Consider the following 21,374-nt stretch of genomic DNA (forward strand, 5'->3'; position numbering starts at 1 on the left):
TTAACTTTTGTCTGCACATTGTTTTTGTCGCCATTGTTGCTGAGTCTGAGGTGCGAGTCATGCGCTCTCACTCCGCCTCCACCTCAGGTACCGAAATTTGGCACCGTTTCATTTTAAGTGAATCGGTACTCGGTAGTACCGACGTGAATCGGTACCAAGTACAAAAAGTACCGAGTTTCGGTACCCAACCCTAATAATGGGAGGCGCCCAGTAGGTATCCTGATCCTGAAAGGTGCAGCAGCTTTACTCCAAGCTCCTCACCCTATCTCTAAAGCTAGCCACCTAACAGAGGAAACTCTTTGGGGATGCTTGTTTCTTAATCCAAGGCTCATGACAACAGGTGAGGGTTAGAACAGAGATGGACTGGTAAATCAAGAGCTTTGCCTTCTGGCTCAGTTCCCTCTTCACCATGACAATCCGGTGCAACGCCCGAATCACTGCTGATGTTGTGCCAAACTGACTGTCCATCTCATGCTCCATTTTACCCCCCAGATACTTGAACTTTTTTGCTTGGGGCAGTAACGCTCTCCCAACCCAGAGGGAGCAATCCACCGTTTTCCGGCAGAGGACCACAGCCTCAGACTTGGTGGTGTTGACTCTTGTCCCGACCGCTTCACACTCGGCTGCAAACCGCCCCAGTGTGTGCTGGAGGTCACGGTGTGAAGTCAACAGAACCCTTTTCCAGTTTTATATGTATACAAACATGAGCATATGGACGGAAAAATTAAAGAGCCACAATGACTGTGGGCCACGATTCAGTCCTCAGAAAAACTCCCAGTCCTCCTCCTCACTGCCATGAGTGTATCCATAAAGACAATCTATATTCATCTGCATATCCAAATGCATACAACTCACATACTTATGCGTACTTTGATCTTGATCTGTCAGCAATTTTCTTTGCTTTCTTACATATGCCCAGCACACACTGTAATAAACTTTGCTTTATAAATCAGAACTAAGGGAGTTGATGGATTCTCCAAGAGTAAGTCAACTCTAAATTCAAATAATTCCAACATAACCAATCCTACAAAGAAGGTGGAAATGGATTTGGCATTTTCAAATATTAAATTTCAAAAAGGACGAATACATTATGAAGAACAGATGGAAGCAGAACACTGTTATATGCTGATAATGCATAAAAATACAACAAAAACACCACACTGGTACCACAGGAACATGAAGAAGGTGTTTGTGTCCTTTTTTTGTGTTCAAAACACATTCAGAAAATCTAAAGAGTATTGTGACAACACTAGTATCACGGATGAGAAACTTCACATTTTCAACTGGCTTGTGCTGCCGATTCCACGTTTCAAGTGCTGATAGTTCAGGTTACCTTGCTGCTAGAGAGCTGGCTGAGGTGCGGTTTGAGGTCCTCCCCGATCACTGCGTAAATGGCCACCAAGCAGAACACACAGGCTTTCCTTACACTGCTTTCAGAGTTGTCGTAACCCTGTTGAACCAGATGGGACACGTTACAAACCTGCAGGACGTGTTTGTCAGAACAAAGGAGTCAGAGAAAGTATTCATGTGTGAATGGTGTGTGAGCACAGGAAATACAGGAGATTAGTTTTACACACTTTATGAAATCAATAACAAAATATATGACAATTAGATCGGACCAGGCGATCTGATTGGTCAATCAGACATTTAGAACGTGATCAAATCAGCATGTAAAAATGTTTTTAAAAGGCTAAACGCCAACAATTACAGACTGAGGCAGAATATCTCGTTACATAAAAATATGTTGTGAAATTTTTGAAAGTAATACATCTTTTTATTTTGAATTCTGGACTTGACAGCGCTCTGTTAACTGTTTTTGGAAATGTTTGGATAACATCAGCTGTGCTGGTGAGTCTTTTTTTCCAACAGATATCGGAGTTACAAGTTACACAAACAGGCAGTTTTGTGTTCTTGTATGTGGTATTTATTCAGTTTAGGAAATCTCACCATCTCTACAAAGCATTTACGTTAGCTCAAGTTAGTTGGCTGACTCAGACAGGTACTAGGAATTGTCGCTGTTGCTAGGTTGTTACTAAGGGTCGCCTACTTACTTGAGTAGTAAACCATGTTTCATTATCTGGGAGTTTACTGACATGACTGATTATTTTCCAGTTATTAGTCAGACCCGATGTGTTCCCATGGAAACTGAGATACAAAGATCTATAGTAACAGTAACACTCCACAGCAGTAGATAAAAACAACTCCTCTTGCTTTTACTGAACAACACACCCAATATTACACTAGTGATAATTCTGGATCATTTGTGTTGATCTTTCTGTGTCACCTGAATGAGTCCTGGCACTATCTCAGGCAGCAGGCTCATCAGACCTTCACGAGGAACCCTCTCCACTACTTTGGTCTGCATCTTGATGGCAGCCAGGTTGATGGGGTAGTCAGCTGACTGGATAATGGGACACAACACTTTGATGCACTGGTCTGGACTGATGGACAACGCCAACATAGCTGCCGTCTCCTCTGCTGCTCGTACCACCTGCAGGAACACACACAAACATCATCAGTACTGATGCTGTAAAACAAAAAAAACCTGTAAACTTAGTTAATTTCATATATTCATTTGAGATGAGTCCCCATTTTTGGTCCCCCCTCTGTTGGGGTACCCAGCACACAGTACCTTATAAAACCTCACTTCAAAAAATCCTAACTATCCCTTTAAGTGAGCTAATGTTTGTGTTTGAGTGCGCATACCTCCTTGTGGGGGTCTTTGTGAGCCTCCAGGGCCTTCATGATGGTGAGCTCTGCGTAGTTTTTGAACCTCCAGGGCTGCTTGCAGAGAATCTCCCTCAGCACCCGCAGAGCCAGTGTTCGGATCACGTGCTGAGAGAATCACAAAAATTTTAGAAATTTAAGGGAAAGGACTTTGGCGTGACCAATTTACAGACATTAATCAAATGTGTGTACCTCTCTGTCACCCATCGTTTCCAGCAGGAGCAGCAGGATGGTCTTAAAATGTTCGTCCCACACCTGCAGGGTGTTCTCACGAATCAGCTTCAGCAGTTCGCAGAGCGCCGCCTTCCTCTCCTCGATGCGCTCGTTGTGATTCGACAACTCTTTCAGCAGCTCGGCCACCAGCTCCGATTGGTCCAGGTTGCTGTCTGTTAAAACACAACAGACAAGAAAAACAAAACGTGGGGCAATTATCCTTTGATTTGTTTTGAGTGGTGCAGTGTGTCTGTGTGTTTCTGTCAGAGTGCGTCTGTGTACCATCTGTGAGAAGCTCCGAGTCATCCAGGCTGGTGTCTTTGCGGCTGTGTTTGAAGGGAGAGTCTGATAAGTGCTCGCGGGCCCCTCGGGGGCTGGAGGAAAGCAGAGGGGTGTTGAGGAGGGATGTCTTGTTGTCCAGAGCCATGCGGCCTCCGTCCACAAAGTCTGACACTCTGCCATCTGTCCCGCTGTCCCCCTGCAGAGATGCAATAATAATTGTTAAAGAGGCTCCGACTTTCTGGTCACGTTCACCCCCTGAAACATGTCTCATTTGGTCCAGACTAGTTTAAAAAAGAGAGATAACACTGTTGCCTTTAATTTCTAACCAAACCAAGAGGGATCACATGGACTGAGAGGTAACGCATTCACCCATGACTGTCATTCTGCATTATCAGCACGAGCTTTTTTCATTTGATTGACAACAAGTCATGCTGCACCTTGTGTTCATTCTCTTGGTTGTCATACAGACAGAAAAGATGTTTGATTATGAACACATCAGTCAAGACTTCAACTCATCTGTCAAAAATAATATAACAGGACAAAAAAGAGGTGTTTTATCAAGACAGAGACAAATTCATGGTTTGTGATTTTGGGCTATACAAATAAAATTGACTCGACAACATCACAGCATATCATTTAATCTCCTTTCTGGTGTATTAAAATCCCAGGAAACAGAAGTTAGAGCATCTTTAGCTTCTGTACCGTGATGTATTTCCCAGTAAAACAAAATAATTGAGTGGTCTCCAGCTATAAAAGGGATTTAAATTAAATCCTTCGCATTTGATTAGGCTGCTAAAAAGTGGGCGGGCTCAGAATTTAGTGCAATACCGAGCTACAGTACAGCAAACTGCTGGCTCCGCACACCTCCCTCAGTGTTAGATCAGGAGGAGGATGAGGGAGAGATGAATGAATTAAATGTCCGCCACATTGTTTTGATAAGAAAACAAAGGTTTTGTCCACCGATATCCAAACACACACTCTTCCTTCCTCTCTCCTACTGCTCTGTTTGCTGCTACAACACACAAACCCTGCACTCACTTGCTGACGTACACACACAACAATGTTATCGTGTGTATTTATATAGATTGCTGGGGAGATTAGTATCTTGAGTATCATAAAATCCTGTAGCTGGTCTGATTTGGTTTCACATCACGACCGAACTGAACCAGACCATGAACCAGCTTTTCAGACAGTCCCAGTCGAGTTGTTTAGTCCGCAGCAGAGGTGAAATGACAGCTTTCACACCAGAATAAATAAACCAGAGCAAACACACCAGACTTCTTCTGACATGCACAGAACAGGTTAGGTGAAAAAAGCATCCTAAACAGCTGGGCAGATACTGGTCAAAACAACGGAAACACTCTAAGTTTCAGATTTATTCATCTGGATCACTTCAAGTTACATAACCAGGAGCATTGGGGTGACATTTCCTTGATAGCATGTCCTTCTCTAGATGTGTTAAAAACAACTCAGTGTTGGGACTTGAGAAGGCTGACACATTATGAGCCACCAGATGAGAAGTGGAGTAGGTTAAACAGGTTCAAAGCGCTCTTCTTTCTGTGTATATTTACACTCAAACCACTAAATGCCACTATCTGAGTGGTGGTTTGATGAGTCAGGTTTGCTGTGATTGGCAGGCTGATGACATGTGGGCCGGTCGGATTTCAGATGCATGTCACGGAAAAAATGTCAGGAGGTCACACCTCTGTACTTGAGTACATCGTGATCATGCCCTTAAAAAGTGCAGGGGTTGTTGGGAGGGACTGCAAAAAGACCTGGCGTGATGTCTTGAGTCATAAATTTGGACTCAACGAGCAGAGTATAAAGATAAGCACTAGTGAAAATATTACAAGGAGGTTCCTGTTGAGAGAATCCTCTCTGTGTGACTTTCAGCAACCGGGATCATACTCAATAAACATGACTTTATCTGCGGCCACAAAGGATTAAGCCCTCAGTCATCAGTCCCATTAACACGTAATGTATGAGCATCAGTTCCCACGCTGCGGGGGGAATGGAGGACCAGATCAGATATCAGGGTCATATGCAGTTAATGTAGCCATCTATGTGTGCAGACCTTTACGTGTTTTGGAAAACATGCTGTAAGGCTAAACAAGACTTGGGATCAAAACCAAGTAGCAAGTGAAACATGTCTGTAGCTTCGAGCAGCAAAAACTGTCATGCATCAAAAGTTAGAATCAGGTCCTGGGTCAAGACAGTATTAGCACTGTTGTTTGGGAGGTGTCTTTAATGTTAGCCAATCAAAAAATGGATTTAGAACCCCCCAACTTTACAAAATATCATATTTATTTTTCTCAAAGTAAGGTATTGATGAATAGTTTTGGTATTATGCCCATGATGGCATCATTCTGACAGCAGTTTTTAACAAAATTTTCAAAACAATTCAATACTTTACTGATGTATCAAATATACGTTTAGCCAATATATCAGTCAGTATCAATGCACAACGCCACCTGTCGCACAACACTACATGAAGTGTTGTCCATTCGTGCTGCAACTTACGATTACTCTCATTGTTGATTAAACTGTTGAATATTTTCTCGATAAATAGATTAGTTCTTTGGTCTATAAAATGTCAGAAAATGGTATAAAATGTCCACCTATGTTTCCCAAGCCCTAGATGATGTCCTCATATGTCTTGTTTTGTTCACAACACAAGGATATTCAGTTTACCGTGAGAGAGGAGTAAAGAAACCAGAAAATATTCACATTGGAGAAACTGGAATCAGAGAAATTTGAATTTGTTTTTTATTAAGAATATTAATAAGAATATTAAGAATAAAATTACTTGGTGAATAATGTATAAGTTGACAACTAATCGATTATTGATTGCAGCTCTATTGCCCACAACAGGGAATCAAAGTTAATTATATTTCTTATTAAAACTAAGAACAGACTGAACATTAAAATGCATTCAATCTAATTTCTCTTTACCTACCACTCTCCCCGACACCTCTACTCTTTTTATGTGTGGTGGTGTTTTGCTTAACTCTCCTCAAATAATATTGTCTGACTACAACAACTGTTTCATGAAGGAATTCTTACAAGTTGGCAGCTTGGTCATTGTTAGACCGACTCAACTTCAACACCATGCTGCTGGCAGATCTTGGCTGCTATCATCACACAAACATCTGTAAATGTTTCACTCTTGTTCTCATTTAAAATCAGGTCATCATGCCTGAGTAAAAATCTCATTTCCATCACAAGAATGTTTAACAGAAGCAACAATACAGCTCGAATTGTTCCATACCAGCCTTGACACATAAACACATATTACATCCCTCCTTCTGCTCTACTGACCTCGTCTCCCTCCCGCCGGTGGACTGGCTCATTCATGTCCTCTTGGCTGCGGACGCTGAAGTTCTGGATCGCCTCAGTGACACCTTTCAGTGAGCTGTAGATGTCCTCCGAGTTCATGTTCTCTGTGTCGTAGTCAAATGCACTGCACACAAACGAGAGAAAAAAGGGGCTGCTTGATTACAGTTGAAACTGAAACTGTCCCGCTATGATTCGTATATTTCATATGGTATTACATGTTTTTCTACCGCACATGTAGAATAAATCTTGATTGGGATAAAGGCAACAAATAGGTTAAAAATCAATTCAATGGACTGCTTTACATATTCAGTCTCTCTTTTAAACTTGGTGCTGACTAATTTGAAATGATGCTCAAGCGCTGCTTGAACCGAGATGGACAGAAGTTGTGGCTGAGGTGACAAGGAGTCGCAGAAGTCACGTTGGAAAACAGGCGAAAATGCAGTGCAGATTTTGTCCTGTGTTCACTGCAAATATGTCAATAATTGTTAGATGTATTTGCCATGAGTGTGTGCGTGTGTTACCTTGGTGAGGGGGTGTTCTGGGAGGTGTTGGTGGGGGAAGTAACCGGGCTGGACCAGCTGGCTGGAGATCGGGGGGTGTGGCGTGTCAGAGGGCTGCCCATTGGTGCCTGAGGGTGTGACACACAAGTTTAGCTATGAAGAAGTACACCATTAATGTTACAGTGTGATGATTCAATAATTCACAGCCGCTGCTTAACATTTGTGTCTGAAACACTCTCTTTGTTACCTGTGCAGCATTGCCAGTGTTCTTCAGATGGTTTTGAAGCAGTTTGGTGGCTCCATCCTGGAAGGTTTTGGGCAGAGCTGCCAGCAGCATGGTGAACTCTGGAGTGTTGAGCTGGAACAGCGAGATCAACACCGACTGGGCTGCCTGTGACACAAAAATACACCCCTCTCAATTAGAAAGACTCTCTACTGTCTTTACCAGTGTTTGTGCCCATCAGTAAATCAAAGAAGGTGGAAATTTTTTTCCAAGAATTAACTGTGGGAATGATAATTTGTGCTGGTGGAGGTTTGTGTGTCTGCACCTTTCTGACATCAGAGCTTTTGGGTTCAGTTGTCCAGGTGATGATGCGGGAGACGGCCAGCCGAGTCTCACTGGAGTTCACAAAGTCTGGAGCTTCCATCTGTAACGTCAGCGTCTCGATATACTTCAGAATGGCCACCTTCACCTGCGACACAAAATCACACATTTATACAAATCATTAGAGAGTTATCTGATAACACAAAGAGACTGCATGGCCAACATTCACCTGCAAAAACACAAACACAGTAATAACAAAACTACAAACACACACACATGAAGTGACCACCAACGTTCACAGTTAACATGTACACCCACAGCAGATTGTGTATCTCTTGCAGGTCTGAAAATCAAATGATCTGATGAATCAGTGAGAGAAGATCACAGTGCATTCATGGTCATGCTTTATCGTGTGGGAAAACAAATCAATTCAAAAAAAGGAAAGCGATGACAAATGACAAAACAAAGGAACCAATAAATGCACACATTCTCGCAGGGTCCGAAACGCCACAACAACTGACTCCTGCCCTGATTGTTTCCTATCTCTCTCCATATGCACCTCAAGGACCAGAAACTTCCTCCAAATCACTTAGCAGCACCGTGCGCGCCATATAATTGCTCCCCCCGGAGCGCACTGACCTGGGAGGACTGGCTCCAGGCTGCGGCCTGCTCGTCTAGAGAGCAGGCGTGGCGCCGCGCTCTGGGGGGGAACAATTTTACCCCGGACCCTCCCCTGCCTCGCCCTCGCCCGCAACACGAGCTCCGCACAGGCTTCAGAGAGAAAGAGGAGAAGCACCGCGTCAATCAACGGAGGGAGAAAGGGAGACGGGGACAGGGGAGGGCAGGGGGAGACAAGAGAGGAAAAGGAGGCGGAGGGAGGGGCAAGGAAGGGAGGGTGCAGAGAGTTTAAGAAGAGTAAAAGGATTGAAAAGTAGGCTTGGGCGATATTAAAAGTTTTATGATATTATTCTAATTATCTGGCAAAACACAATTTTAACCGTTCGGCCACATGATGGCAGCAAAGAGCTGATGCCTGGTTAACCAACAGAAACGAGTGATTTATGAAGCTTCATGCGAAAGTTTGAGATGGATAATGGCTGTCACGCTGCTGAAATGCTCAACATTGTATTAACATCCCTGTAACGTCTACACACTTATGAGTATTGCAGAAAAGTGCATGAGTTGATCTTGAAAGTCGCCTCTTTAAGTTGCTATTTGTATTTTTGTGATGTAATGTTTTAATTGAGAAACTGTTACTGGATAAAATAACCAGATTCAGTCAGGTTATTTACATGAAGTAAGAAGTATTTCATCACGCCACACTGATTTGCAACATTATCCTCAAACATATTTCTACTGTCTCACAGTTTATAGTCTCATATTGCTCTCCCCTCGCCTGTGGTGTGAGCTGTAAGGTCTTGCTCTGAGCTGACAGAGTCTGAGAACGACATGTTTACATGCACAAAATATTCTGGTTTTTGCTCTTATACTGAAAAAGACAATATTAGTACTAACTGTTTTACAAGGCTGATGAAAATGAATCTTCCACTAATACATGCTGTTGTGCATACTCCGATTAAAGTGCCTGAACACTGCGTTTATCACATCAAAATATGGAAAAGTCCAACACCCGGAGCCCCTTGTGCCATTTTGCTTCTGTGCATCAAAATAGAATTTTTTTCAAAATTTCCTCCAGTCTCGGGTTTGTTCAATCATACAAACACAGCCTCCCTCTTTTTTTCCTTTAACCACATTCTTAAAAAGGTCTGCATTGGGATGTTTGTGCAAGTCCAAAAACCTGTTGATATCCAAGTATTTGATAATGTTTAAAAGTAGGTGTGTTTCTACTTTCAACCAGTGATGTGGGCTTTTCTTTTGGGGCAGCCTCGCAAACTGTTGACAAGTTGGTTTGTGTTAAAAAACAAAACAAAACAAAAAAACAGTTGAGACACATATTCTGAACATGCTGTACACATGTCCAAAGAATGCACCTAAAACCTGACCCTTATCAAATTCAGAATATTGTCATATCCAGTATAACTGTGGTATATTAGTGTGCATGGCAATGTAGTCAATGTTTTTTTAAGTACTGAGAGTTTTTTCAGGTCACAGAGTGGGTCCACGCTCCACAGCAGTACTTTAAGTGGCCACTTTACTGCATAAAATTTGGGACTACAAAAACAACAGCTGAGAGCAATAAGTAAAGGCAACAGCAGTCTACCTCGTCATGACAGAGGGGCTGAAACAGCAGCAAGTCAAATGAAGAGCGAGATCAGTCTTGAGGAAATTTACATTTTGGTGAAGGGGTGGAATTGTAATGCTGATGAAATCTTTCATTGCCCAAGCCTAGCTGGAAGGCAGAGGGAGAGAAAGAGTGATAAGGAATGATAAAGTTGTGAAAATGGTGTGAAATATTGGGCAGGAGCGGGTGGGAGGGGGCGGAGCAACAGAGAGATAAAGGGGTAAGGGGGCTAGGACTGAGGAATGAAGGTAAGGCAGGTTAGTGAGGAGGAAAGTACGAGAGGATGGATAAGGAGTGAGAGGAGGTAGGGAGTGTCCACACCGTAGCCGAGCAAAAAGCCAGTGGAGAGGCTAGATCAATCGCCATCCAATCACAGCCCAGGATACAGGGTTTTGTGGGGGTTTGGGCAGGCATGAGGTCATATCAGTACAGCAGTTACCATGGTTACACAGTCCCTGAGTTTCCAGCCTTATGTCCATCCTTCCCTTCCGACCCTCCCTTGCACAGGCTCAACTCTCATTCTCATATAGAGACAAACAAACACACATACACACACACATTCAAAATGAAGGTGTCGTTTACCTTGAGGTTGGGCGTCTGTGTCTGGTCCACAGTGAACCTCATGAGAATAGTGAACTGGAGATCATTGGGGAAAGACTCTCTGTCAGAGGAAAAAATAATCCACATTAAGCTTCCAGCGCACAGAAACAAAAAGATCTTGGCCAGCTGACTTAAAAGATTAAGATTCATTATTGTGTTACTACAAAAGCCAGAGATAAAGATCAATTTGTGTAATTATCCTTTCTCTCTCTGTGGATGTTTAAAAACACGAGACAGAGGAGGCAGCATTGATCCTAAGGGGAGAGTAACTTTATGGAGCTTTCAAACACACCTCATGGTCTTCTTAGGATGTGACTGTAAAGCTTATAAATGGACCTCTGAGCTTAAATTGTTTTGATACACATACTATTGTCAAAGGTTAGACGTGAACCCCCATGCTCAAATATAATTCAACTATATACTTGGCTAGTTTCAAATAATGAGGTAAATGTATGTAAAAGTAATCCCTGTAAGCAAAAATTGTATGGGTCATTTTTTACGATAGAAAGCGCTATTCAATGTTACAGTCATTCCCATGCCTTTAATGATGGTGCAAGACCCTGAAATGTGGAAGACCCGAAATGCTGACCAATTGGAGCAGAGTGGGCTTTTTAAGGAGGGGGTCTTAAAGAGACAAATGCTACAGTGGAGTGCCCCAAACAGAGAGTGATTAAAGGTGTTCTGGCGCAGATATTATGGGAAAATAAAGTTGTTGTTGTTTTTTTAGATTAAAGCATGTAAACATGTTCTCATAGAAACCCCAAATGAAAATGAGCATAATAAGTCCCCTTTAAACTTATGTGTCAACAACTAGTGTTGTTTTTGGCGGCCTGTTTTAATTTTAGTTTTAGTCTAGTCTTTGTGTTAAACTGTCATTTTAGTTTTTATTAGTTTTAGTCACATTCATACTCTTTTTTTGTCTAGTCAAGTTTCAGTCAACTAAAAGTCTGATCATTTTAGTCTTATGTTAGTCAGAATAATCTATGACTATTTTCATCTCGTTTTAGTAGACGAAAACTGATGATATTTTAGTCTAGTTTTAGTCAATGAAAATTGTATTTTAGTCTCTTTTTGGTAATGCAATTCTATTATACCCAGTCAATATAGTATAAGTACCTAGTATAGTATAACCAACCCAAAATTTTCTTTTCTAAATTAGCTCCTAGTTAGAGCTAAATATATATTTATTTATACAACAGTTAGTTCCGACCGAGTAATTTGATTGGACGAGAGGCATTCCGTGAGTGCTGATATAGAGTATAACATCACTGGGACTTGTAACAGTAAAATCACTCCGCTCACAGGTGTTATAAGTAAGGGATAATGTATAATGAGCCGGTGAATACTGGGAAAATAACTCCCGACAGGGGAATAGAACCCCGACGCGCACCCTGCCCTGCCGGCAACGGCTGAATCTCCTTGTCAGGGCAGCGTCCCTAGCAACGCTGGGCTACATAGCAACGGTCATTACACAGTAATATCAGACCTCTGAATGCCGCGACTGACCAATCAGAATACAGCATTTAATAGAGCCGTGTAATAAATATAAATACAGCCGTTAATTAACCAACTGTCACACTCGCTACATTGACACAAACTGACACTATAGCGTTACACCAAGAAGATGGATATTTTCCCCAAAATTACATTTGAATTAAATTATGAGTGGTCGTCAGGAGAGGACGAGGAAAAGGAAAGCCAGGACTCTTCTGTGCAGACCTCCAGGTGTGTTTGTGCAACATCAGTCGACCTCGACAAACTGGAGAGGAGCAAAAATTAAGCGATAACGGCCAGGAATTATCAATGATCATCTGATGAGGTACTGATGAGGATGAGGGAGAGTGGAAGCTGAATCCGGCCGTGCCAACATCCAGGTTTGCCAATGTTTCATCAGCCGAACTGGACGAAGTTACACAGTTGCATATCAATGTAAAGTAGCTTGTGAGTTTCTGGTGTGTGTGCCGCGTTGCCTGGCAACAGATTGGGGGATCGCAGAGCTACATAACATACTTTTATTTCATCACCTTTTGTTAACATTTCCTTACTCAGCATTGCTGTTTAAGCTGTTGTTGAACTGTTGTATAAAAGCAATATCACATGAGAGTGAGTGATGTTGTACTGTATATCGTCACGGCTGTAATCCGTCTGGCAGTGCGACGCACAGCCTAGGAAACAGAAATACTGCAAAATAATAATAATAACGCGACTAAACATTATAACGTTATTTCGCCTCGTCTTCGGTCAACGAAAAGACATTTTAGCAGAGGTTTTATTTTGTAAACCACATTTAGTCTCGTTTTTATTCATCAACAATATTGCATTATATATTTAATTATAGTTATCGTCACATGACCACCATTTACATTGCGTCTCGTCTCGTTTTCGTCACGTGATAAAGGTTCGTTGACGATGATATTTAGTCATACTTTTCGTTGACGAAAGCAACACTATCAACAACTTGTATACCCTTGTGTCTGTTTTTAAGTTTGACACTCACCGTGTGATATCCAGGGCTCTCTGAACTTTGGCCTGTACAGAGCCCAGCAGGTCGGCTCCCATCTTCTTCAGCAGCTGCGTGAGCAGGACGAACAACCAGTCCTGCAGATCTTCCTTATGGACCACAATGAAATCTACCAGTGTCTCCAGGAACATGCTGAACACCTAAACACACACACACACACACACACACACACACACTTTGGGTCATACAGGGACTAACTCACTCAACAATTCCCATGCTTCATGCACACATGCATGCATATGAGTCGTTCTGCATTTAGACTGTAATTACAGGATACAGAAAGGTTATGCTGAGGAGGTATCATGTGAGAGCAGCATTAGTTCCCATTGTGAAGTTAGTGGTTATTCACTCATCATTGCAGCAGCCCACCTTCAACCCCAATCACCGGTTAAATCACCCAAATTAAAAATAACAGTATTAATATTAGAAGACAACCACAATGAGACAGTTAATCAACAAGCACCAATCAGACCGTGTGGTCACCGTCTCTACATGCCAATGGTTGTGTTCAGCAGGACAGTGTGGTTACAGGCGACCTTGTGTGAGGTAGGTTAGTGACAGAATTTTTTATCCAAACACAATGTGTAAATAAACAACACTGATTGGCCAAACTTACTCTCTACAGAGAGTTCCAGAGTGGGGTGGCATGGGGGAGAGAGAGACACATCTGTTAGCATCCTGACAAAGAACACCTGAATGAACTCATTGTCTGTGTGTACACTTAAAACCTTGACTTTCAATACAACATTTGCAAAATGGAAATAAAGTCAAAAAGAGTAACAACAGTAATAAAAATGTAAAGTGATGTTTTGTGCACACTTGAAAAGAAAACAGAGAGATGCTGAAAATAAGTGAGATGAGAAAGAAGTGGGAATGTTGTGGGATGGATAGATGAAGGCAGGAGAGGGATCCATGGTGAGATGCAGTACCTTGAAGGAGGCTGAGCTTATACCGGATTCTGCCGTGCCGTACACCCTGCCGGAGTCTCGCTGAAATTCATCAAATCGTCAGACGTCAAATGAGGGGGAAGGGGAGGGGGCTCACACACCTTACGACATGTGTGAGGCAACGGGCACTCAATGAAGGCCGAGAGAAAAGTGGCAGTGTTAGAGAGGGCGAAACGCAGCTGGTTAGTCAGAGAGAAGAGCTGGCAGCCCAAATATTTGTGTGTGTATCTAAGTGCGTCTGAGAGTGTGTGCGGTCAGTGTCGTTGCTGCAGATTGCAGGGCGGCGGGGGAAAGAGAGGGAGGGGCAGTGGATGCAGTGAGCACAGCCGGCGCATTGGCTGCTGAACAGTGACAGAGCAATCCCACAGGACGGCGGAGAGTTGTGAGGTCACACGCAAACTCAGGCGTGGCATGCCGTTAGAAAACAGTCCGTCGCACACTCTGCATGCCTGTGATTATGTCTGAGTGTGAATATCCGTGTGTGTGTGTGTGTGTGTACATCTACCAATACATTTTGACTTGTTTATCCCATCTTTATCTCCAAACGTATTCAAAAGACTACATTTAACATCTGTGAGTGCTAAAACGTGTGTGTGTGTTTGTTCTGGCAGAATCCGGTACAGTGAAGGATGGTGGGGATAAACAAAACATTTGAAACTGAAATAAAATAAAAGTGGGTGAATAATGACTCTATTTGGCATGACACTGTAAATGAATGCTGTGCGTCTTCATGTGAGTACTTGCACTATATGCGCTCATACCTTACTGTGAGGGTCTGCAAACATCCTGGTGAAGATTTCACACAGCCTCTTCAACTCTACCCGACTGCAGATCAGAAAGAAACACGATTAGAGGAAAATCAAAATTAATCTATCCTTTGAAAACACATCCCTGTGTTCTATGGCTGACCTTAGGGTGCGTTGGTTCTTGAGCAGCGCCTGTAGGCCCAACAGCCCCTCCTTCCTCTCTGACCAGTTGGCACTGGCACAACGGTTCAGCACCTGGAAACAAACACAAATACAGTCACACAAAAGGCTTGTTAAAACTTTGTATAGGCACAATGAAGCAATGAACTGATCCTGATACTAAAGTAACATGTTCAGTTGAATACTGAGATGCAATTCTTGTACTAATTGCAAAGTTGTGGTGATCAAAATCGACTGCAATCCAAATTTCGCTGACTTGTAAACAAACTTGAAGGTAAGTTTGGCCCCAAAATTCTGCACCAAGGACATGAACATAAGGTCTGATCATTACACGGTCATTCAGTAAATCCTTAAAGGAGACCTATTGTGCTCAAGTTTCATAGTTTCATTTCAGGTTTCTACTAGAACATGTTTAGCAGCAGGAACCCTCTTGCTGTGAGGTGACAATGCTAACCACTGTATCACTGTGCTGCCATAGATATATGATCTGAAATCAAGGAGAAATTAATGACATCGGCAACCAAGATGACCTGCTTCCCTGATGTTAGCATGTAGCTACATGAAGCAGTGTGTGTAATGTAAACACTTGCAGTAGTGTGCCTGGAGCAGATGACCATATAAAGAAATCTGTCATGAGCTGACATCAGCTTGTCTTGAAAGTGGAAAAAAAAACCTGTTAAAAACAAGAGTATTCAGAGTGGCCTGAATTCTGGCGTTTATGCTCACAGGCATTACTTTAACTTACATTTACCTCACTGTGTGAAACTTTGGCCACACTCTTAAATCAATTATAAATGTATATATATATGACGAAAATACGGAAAAGCATAATAGGTCCCCTTTAAAATCTGAACTGGGAGGCAAGACATAAACTTGAGCAGAGGGAAAAGCCTGGATAGCTGTAATAATGGTGTTATTGTATCTAGTTTAGAAAAGTGTCTTGGCCTGAAGACTGTTTTACTGAGTTTTCTGCTGCACTGCTGTTGCCACCAACCTCAGCTACGTCTTCTGTCTGTCTCATGTAGGTGGGAATAGCTCCTCCATTTCTAGAGCTGTAGGACCTCTCCGAACAGGCGCTGGAAGCATCGCTGTTAGCGTCGTCATCAGAGTACATGCCGTAGTTTTCATACCGCCGCCGTGCTGGCTTCTTCTGCAGGTGGAGGACAGGAATCCAAAGGAGATGAAATTAAACTGAAACTGAAGACCGGGTAAAACCAGGCAACAGGCAGAAAACATGCACTCACACACACTTGCTTTATAGAGCACAAACACAGCTAAACACACACAAATAACACACATGTAGGAGGCAAGAGAAGGAGCTGACCTTGGACCGCATGTCTCCCAACAGCTGACAGCGTTAAACAGAGGTAGAACCAGGGGTTAGTGAACACACACACCACACACACATACACACTCCAGGAGGTGTGAGCTGCACGTGATGACAGCTTACTGGAATGTGATCAGTTATTATGTGCTTGTTATGCATATGTGTTGCACGTGTTTTCATACCAGTGCATCTGCGAGCGCCTCTTCAACATCTGAGCCCGTGTTGAGGACCCTCATGGCACTGACTGAAGAAGAGAGACGACTGGACTGACTGATGCCAAAACCTGTTCCTGTATAGAACCAGACAGATAGAGAGAGTGGAAGGACAGACAGAGGGACAGCAGAAAAGAAACGTTAGAACTAAATTTGCAAACCCCTTCTCTTACTCATCGGGCTGTCTCTCATGTCCTCTGATGATCACCATTCTCCACATCATCCATTCTCTAACATCACATAACCCACACACACTTCATTTCCCATGAGCCAACCCTGTAAGTCGATGGGATGACTTGTTAGGTGACACTGCAGGTGCTGCTGAGGGAGAAAAGTATGATTGACAGACAACAAAGAAGAACAGGTTGGTGTCCTTGCAGAAAAAGGGGCAGAGCTGAATAAAGAAAACAAATGGTAAAACTGGCAGAATGGTTGTCAACTGGCAACTGAACGGGCGGAAACATGCGATTCCACTGGAAGGTTCAACATCCTGGAGCAGAACGAAAAAACAAAAAAAAACAAAAACAAAAAAACAAAATCAAAACGGAGGCTGATGCACACGAAAAGAAACAGGCTGACAAAGAATACAGGAGATGCTTGGCACTAAAGAGAACAAAAGAAAAACGGGTGAGCGAACACAAATTAAGGCGACATGGGTGGGTGGGTGAGGTACGGAGAAATAGATGTACTCAGCCTTCACCTGCAGCCCCAAAAGCATCAGGTGTGTGGAGAGCTCCGGTGGAGCGAGAGTAGCTCCGCGTTGCTGCAAGCAAGATTAAAACACACGTACAGAGTTTAACACTCGCACACACACGCGACACGAACACACAACCCTCACACTGATCAAACAGTGTGACAGTAGAAAGAGAGGCTGAAAAACATGCAAGTGATTGCTTTTATCTTTATTTTAATTACCCTCAACTTTTTAAAGTGTTGAGATTTTTTTCAGAATTAAAATAAAAGCCTGAGTTTCTTTGGTTTGATTTAACTTTATGAGAGAAGGTTTCTCTTCTCCTCTGATGTGTACTCATTCAGAGTTTACTCGTCATCCCTCCTGGGTATCTGTCTGCTACTGCTACTCACCGAGGGGTGTGAAGGAGCGTACGGGGCTGGTGTCCCGGCTGCTCTCCCTGCTGGCCTCTCTGCTGCAGCCCTGACTCATACTGGGCCGAGGGATACGACTGCCCCGAGCTAACGCCACCCAGGTTACAACACGGCACCGCAGCAGAGGGAGAGATGAGGAGGGGGGAAAGGGGAAGGAAGAGCAGCGGAGGGAGGAAAAACAGTATCAAGGAGACAAAGGACAAAGGGAAGACAAAGAAGAAAAACAAACATGAGCAGTGACAAAGGAGAGAGAGAGGGGACGTACATGGATAAAGACGTGAGACAGAACAGGCAAAAGTGACAAACTGACGGAAACAGGAGAGAATATGAGCACAGGTCGACTGGCTCAGAGGGAGCATCTCAACAGATTTGAGTCACTTTTTTTATGTGACACTAAGGGTTTCCCACACATTCAGTTATTTATGCTGCCGCCATGTTTTGATTTTCTATTTTTGGAGCTGGACTGTTCATTAGGAGCACTGTATGAAGCCCAGAGTATACTCTGGGCACAGACAGAGCAGAAGAACACCAGGCGCAGTGAATGTGAAGCTTAACTGTTCATTGCACTGGGTCAAAAAGTTGCCTCTGTAGCAGCTTCTTCTCTTATCCATCAATCTGATTAGCTCGGATCAGACCGACTGATCAATTATCCACCTCACAACTTATACTCCACCAACTGTTGCTGAGGAAAAAAATTAGCTCATGAAGAGTTCGCCGGGCGCTGTGTTCACGGACCACGGCAACCTCCAAATTTAGAGAGGGGATACAGACTGATTCACAAGGACACACAGGCAACAGAAAAAATAATAAATTAAAAAAATATAAGCAAAGTTATGCCCCCCAAAAATCCACAAAATTCTAATCAGTTTATTCTTCAGTCCAACTGGATGTTTGTGTCAAATTTTTAAATATCCCTTAAGGTGTTCTTGAGATATCATGTTAACGAGAATGAGAAGGTCACAGTGATCTTGACCTTTAACAAATTCTCATGAGTTCATTGTTCAGTCCAAGTGAACGTTGGTGCAAAAAAAAAGTTCCCTCAAGGCGTTCTTGAGATATTCTGTTCACAAGAATGGGATGGATGACGTGCGTACGGATGGACAACCTGAAAACATGTCTCCACGGCAGTCGCCAGCGTGAACGCATAACAAGACTAAATTGATTGAACGAATTTCAAAATGGTTGCAGATTAATTTTCTGCTTATTGACCCATTGTTTCAGCTCTTGATGAGATGCACCCTAAAGAAGCACAGGACTGCTGGACTCACATTTAAATGAAACAGTCATTCTGATAATCACATGCACTTAGGCACACACACAGATACACAGAATAGAAAAGGAAGTGATTTGAGATGAATTAAGCGAGGGATGGGCAGGGGGAGGAAGTGCGCTTTTTCATCCAGTAGCATTGCAGTCAACTTCACCGTTCATTGCTCTGTTCATCAGCCTCAGCATCTACGCAGCCAATCAGGGTAAATCACAGCCTATCAAAGGGTTACAAAGCCCTGGTAAAGCTTCACTGATCCTGCTAGAGGGTTCGTTCTCCAGCCACTGACAACAGGTTAGTAAAGAGAGGGAGGAGGTCATGATGCGTAGACATGTGCTGATCATGGGCACCCATCACCACAACAACACAGCCGTGAAGTCAGACAGATTAGGGAGATGGGCTCTATGAGGCTGAGGCGGGGAGCTACAGCTTGATGGAGGGATTGGGAAAGTGGGAGAGATTTGTACTGATGGATGGAGATGAGGGATGATTTTAAGATGATGACAGACTGAGGTTAAGAGATGGATAGCGGGATGGTCTGCTCGAGATCGGAGCCTTACCTCCTCTGCTCGCTCCATTGTAGATGGAACTAATGCTGGAAGGCGCTAGAGGACAGAAGCACCAGGGGGAGGAAGAAAAGAGGACAAGGAGCAGGAGGGGAAACAAGTTGAGATCCAAGGGTTCACGGATGATTCAAAAAAGTTGTATGTGCTAGTGTCTAAAGCGAAAGGCAACAACCAGTTATATAACCTTTAAGCAACTGTTATAAAAATGGACGCAGGAAGACAAATATAAAAAGGGAAGACCTTTCATTGTTCAGGTGTGATGAATGAATTTAGACCCAAAACCAAAGAAAAGATTGTGTGTATGAACATGAAACTGTAACTGTTCACTTACCAACAGACAGGCGGGTGGGGGAAGAGTCTCTGGAACAGCCCTGGCTGCGGGGGATGCGGCTGCGTCTGTGTCCTTCCCCGCTGGACCCGGCCAGCACCCTGTGGGCCCCTGAGCTCATGGTGCTCAGGGCCGTACTTGTCAGCACACGCCCGGGGGAGCCACTCCGACTGCCAGCTTCAGAGATACGCAGAAAGAGGAGAAAATACAAAGACAGGGAGAAAGAAAAGTCAGAACTTTACCCAGGCAACAAGTGAAATTTAACCAATCCCCCTCTAATCTGAGGAGCCTTTTTAGAAAATGGTGGCTAGTGAGGAAGACAGTTGCTACTGTCGTTCACTTAGTGGCACTAGTTTCCAAGCACTTTTTAGTAAATGTTGTAACATACAGTTTGTATATCAAAAACAGACAGAACTTAAGAGCAAACTCTACAGTGTTGGATGTCATTGGAAAGAGGATTGTTGGGGGTAGGAGAGTTGAAAACCATACCAAGGGGAAAATTTTTGACAACTCTTAGTCAGAATTATATAAACATACATTTCAACAACATACATACATTTAATAAATACTAAATAATATTTTTGAAGGCACAAGAAAAAAAGTTGCGTCCAAGATGAAAACCTAACACTTGATAACAGAGGTCTCAATTTCTCCTCCCCATGACATCCTGTCTCCAAATGCAAAGCCCACAGTGCATCTACTTCTACAATGACTCACATTACTATCAACCTGAAGACACAGAGTTGAGGAGAAGCTGCTCTGCAGTGCTGAATATGAAGTGTGTGAACAGACTTTTAAGGGGAACAAGCTCCAGGGCTCAACACATGAGGCTGGACCTTAACTGATTTCAACATGAATGAAAATGTGCACACAGACCAGACCCTCTCGCTCTCGCACTGACACACAAAAACTCAATTAAAGCCACTCACACACAAATTCAACACATAAACAGTCTATGTACTAGCACATAGTGACAGCTAAATACATCTACATGACAACAGTAAAAGCTAAATGGGGATTGTTCTATTATCTTGACTCTGAAGATATACAGTAGCTAATTTAGTTTTCATACTTTTATTATGTAAAGAAAACATGACCCTCTCTTTGACCTCTGTAGACATTTGTTATTCATTTCCAGTCACCTCCGCGCTCTTGTCTTCCCTCATCTCCTTATGTTTTAAAGCTAATGTGTGAGTATTACAAGGACATCATTTTTATAAACTATTTATAAGGCAGTGGAACAAAACCACAGAATTATTTGCCTGGCATCTAAAAATACATTTTTAGGACAACTATATTCCAGTAGGGAAAGGTGTCTGTTGTCCTCGTAACATGGTAACAAAAACATATTCTCAATCTTTAGACTACATCCAGGCACACATAAGAGTGCAGGACGACAGGGCTACCAAAGCAGTGTGTTTAGCATGATCATAAAACAGCCATGTTAACAGTCTGTGCCTACAAATCCCAGCATGCCTCAGCCAGAGTGGGAGGAGCTTTAAGTGACCTTGCTGGGTGCATGTGAAGGAGGGGGGAAGTCAGGGCAACAGAGGAAAGGCAGTAAAGATAAAGAGAGCGGGTAAAAAGAAGTAGCGTTGTAATCTTACCACCGACAGGGGTAGCAGACTGAGATCCTGAGTTGGGAGGAGGGGGAAAGCAGAGGCGAGGGGGAAGGAACAGCAGATTAAACCAGATGAATTATGGGTGTTAGCGCAAAAAGAAAAAAAAAAGC

The 21,374-nt window shown here is 43.0% G+C and overlaps 1 protein-coding gene across 19 annotated transcripts in view; it reads right to left on the minus strand.

Annotated features, from left to right (window-relative positions):
- The window catches only part of clasp2 (cytoplasmic linker associated protein 2), a 77,835-nt gene that overhangs the window by 3,477 nt on the left and 52,984 nt on the right, over positions 1-21,374 (minus strand). For 6 of the 19 annotated variants that reach the window (XM_050033815.1, XM_050033814.1, XM_050033807.1 and 3 more), the window contains 20 exons: positions 19,646-19,819; positions 19,309-19,353; positions 17,461-17,568; positions 17,078-17,140; positions 16,348-16,454; positions 16,163-16,186; positions 15,833-15,988; positions 14,822-14,913; positions 14,674-14,737; positions 12,942-13,105; positions 10,427-10,505; positions 7,607-7,750; positions 7,306-7,449; positions 7,080-7,186; positions 6,541-6,682; positions 3,223-3,418; positions 2,920-3,113; positions 2,707-2,835; positions 2,285-2,491; positions 1,334-1,450 (listed from right to left, as the gene is read on the minus strand). In XM_050033815.1, the coding sequence (XP_049889772.1) occupies positions 1,334-1,450; positions 2,285-2,491; positions 2,707-2,835; positions 2,920-3,113; positions 3,223-3,418; positions 6,541-6,682; positions 7,080-7,186; positions 7,306-7,449; positions 7,607-7,750; positions 10,427-10,505; positions 12,942-13,105; positions 14,674-14,737; positions 14,822-14,913; positions 15,833-15,988; positions 16,163-16,186; positions 16,348-16,454; positions 17,078-17,140; positions 17,461-17,568; positions 19,309-19,353; positions 19,646-19,819 (2,456 nt within the window). Of the gene's footprint in view, positions 1-1,333; positions 1,451-2,284; positions 2,492-2,706; positions 2,836-2,919; positions 3,114-3,222; positions 3,419-6,540; positions 6,683-7,079; positions 7,187-7,305; positions 7,450-7,606; positions 7,751-10,426; positions 10,506-12,941; positions 13,106-13,581; positions 13,585-13,894; positions 13,955-14,673; positions 14,738-14,821; positions 14,914-15,832; positions 15,989-16,162; positions 16,187-16,347; positions 16,455-17,077; positions 17,141-17,460; positions 17,569-19,308; positions 19,354-19,645; positions 19,820-21,374 lie in introns of all 19 variants that reach the window. The other 13 variants (XM_050033825.1, XM_050033808.1, XM_050033811.1 and 10 more) reach the window with 13 other exon arrangements.

This window comes from Epinephelus moara, chromosome 22, assembly GCF_006386435.1.
Source record: "Epinephelus moara isolate mb chromosome 22, YSFRI_EMoa_1.0, whole genome shotgun sequence".
NCBI lineage: Eukaryota > Metazoa > Chordata > Actinopteri > Perciformes > Serranidae > Epinephelus > Epinephelus moara.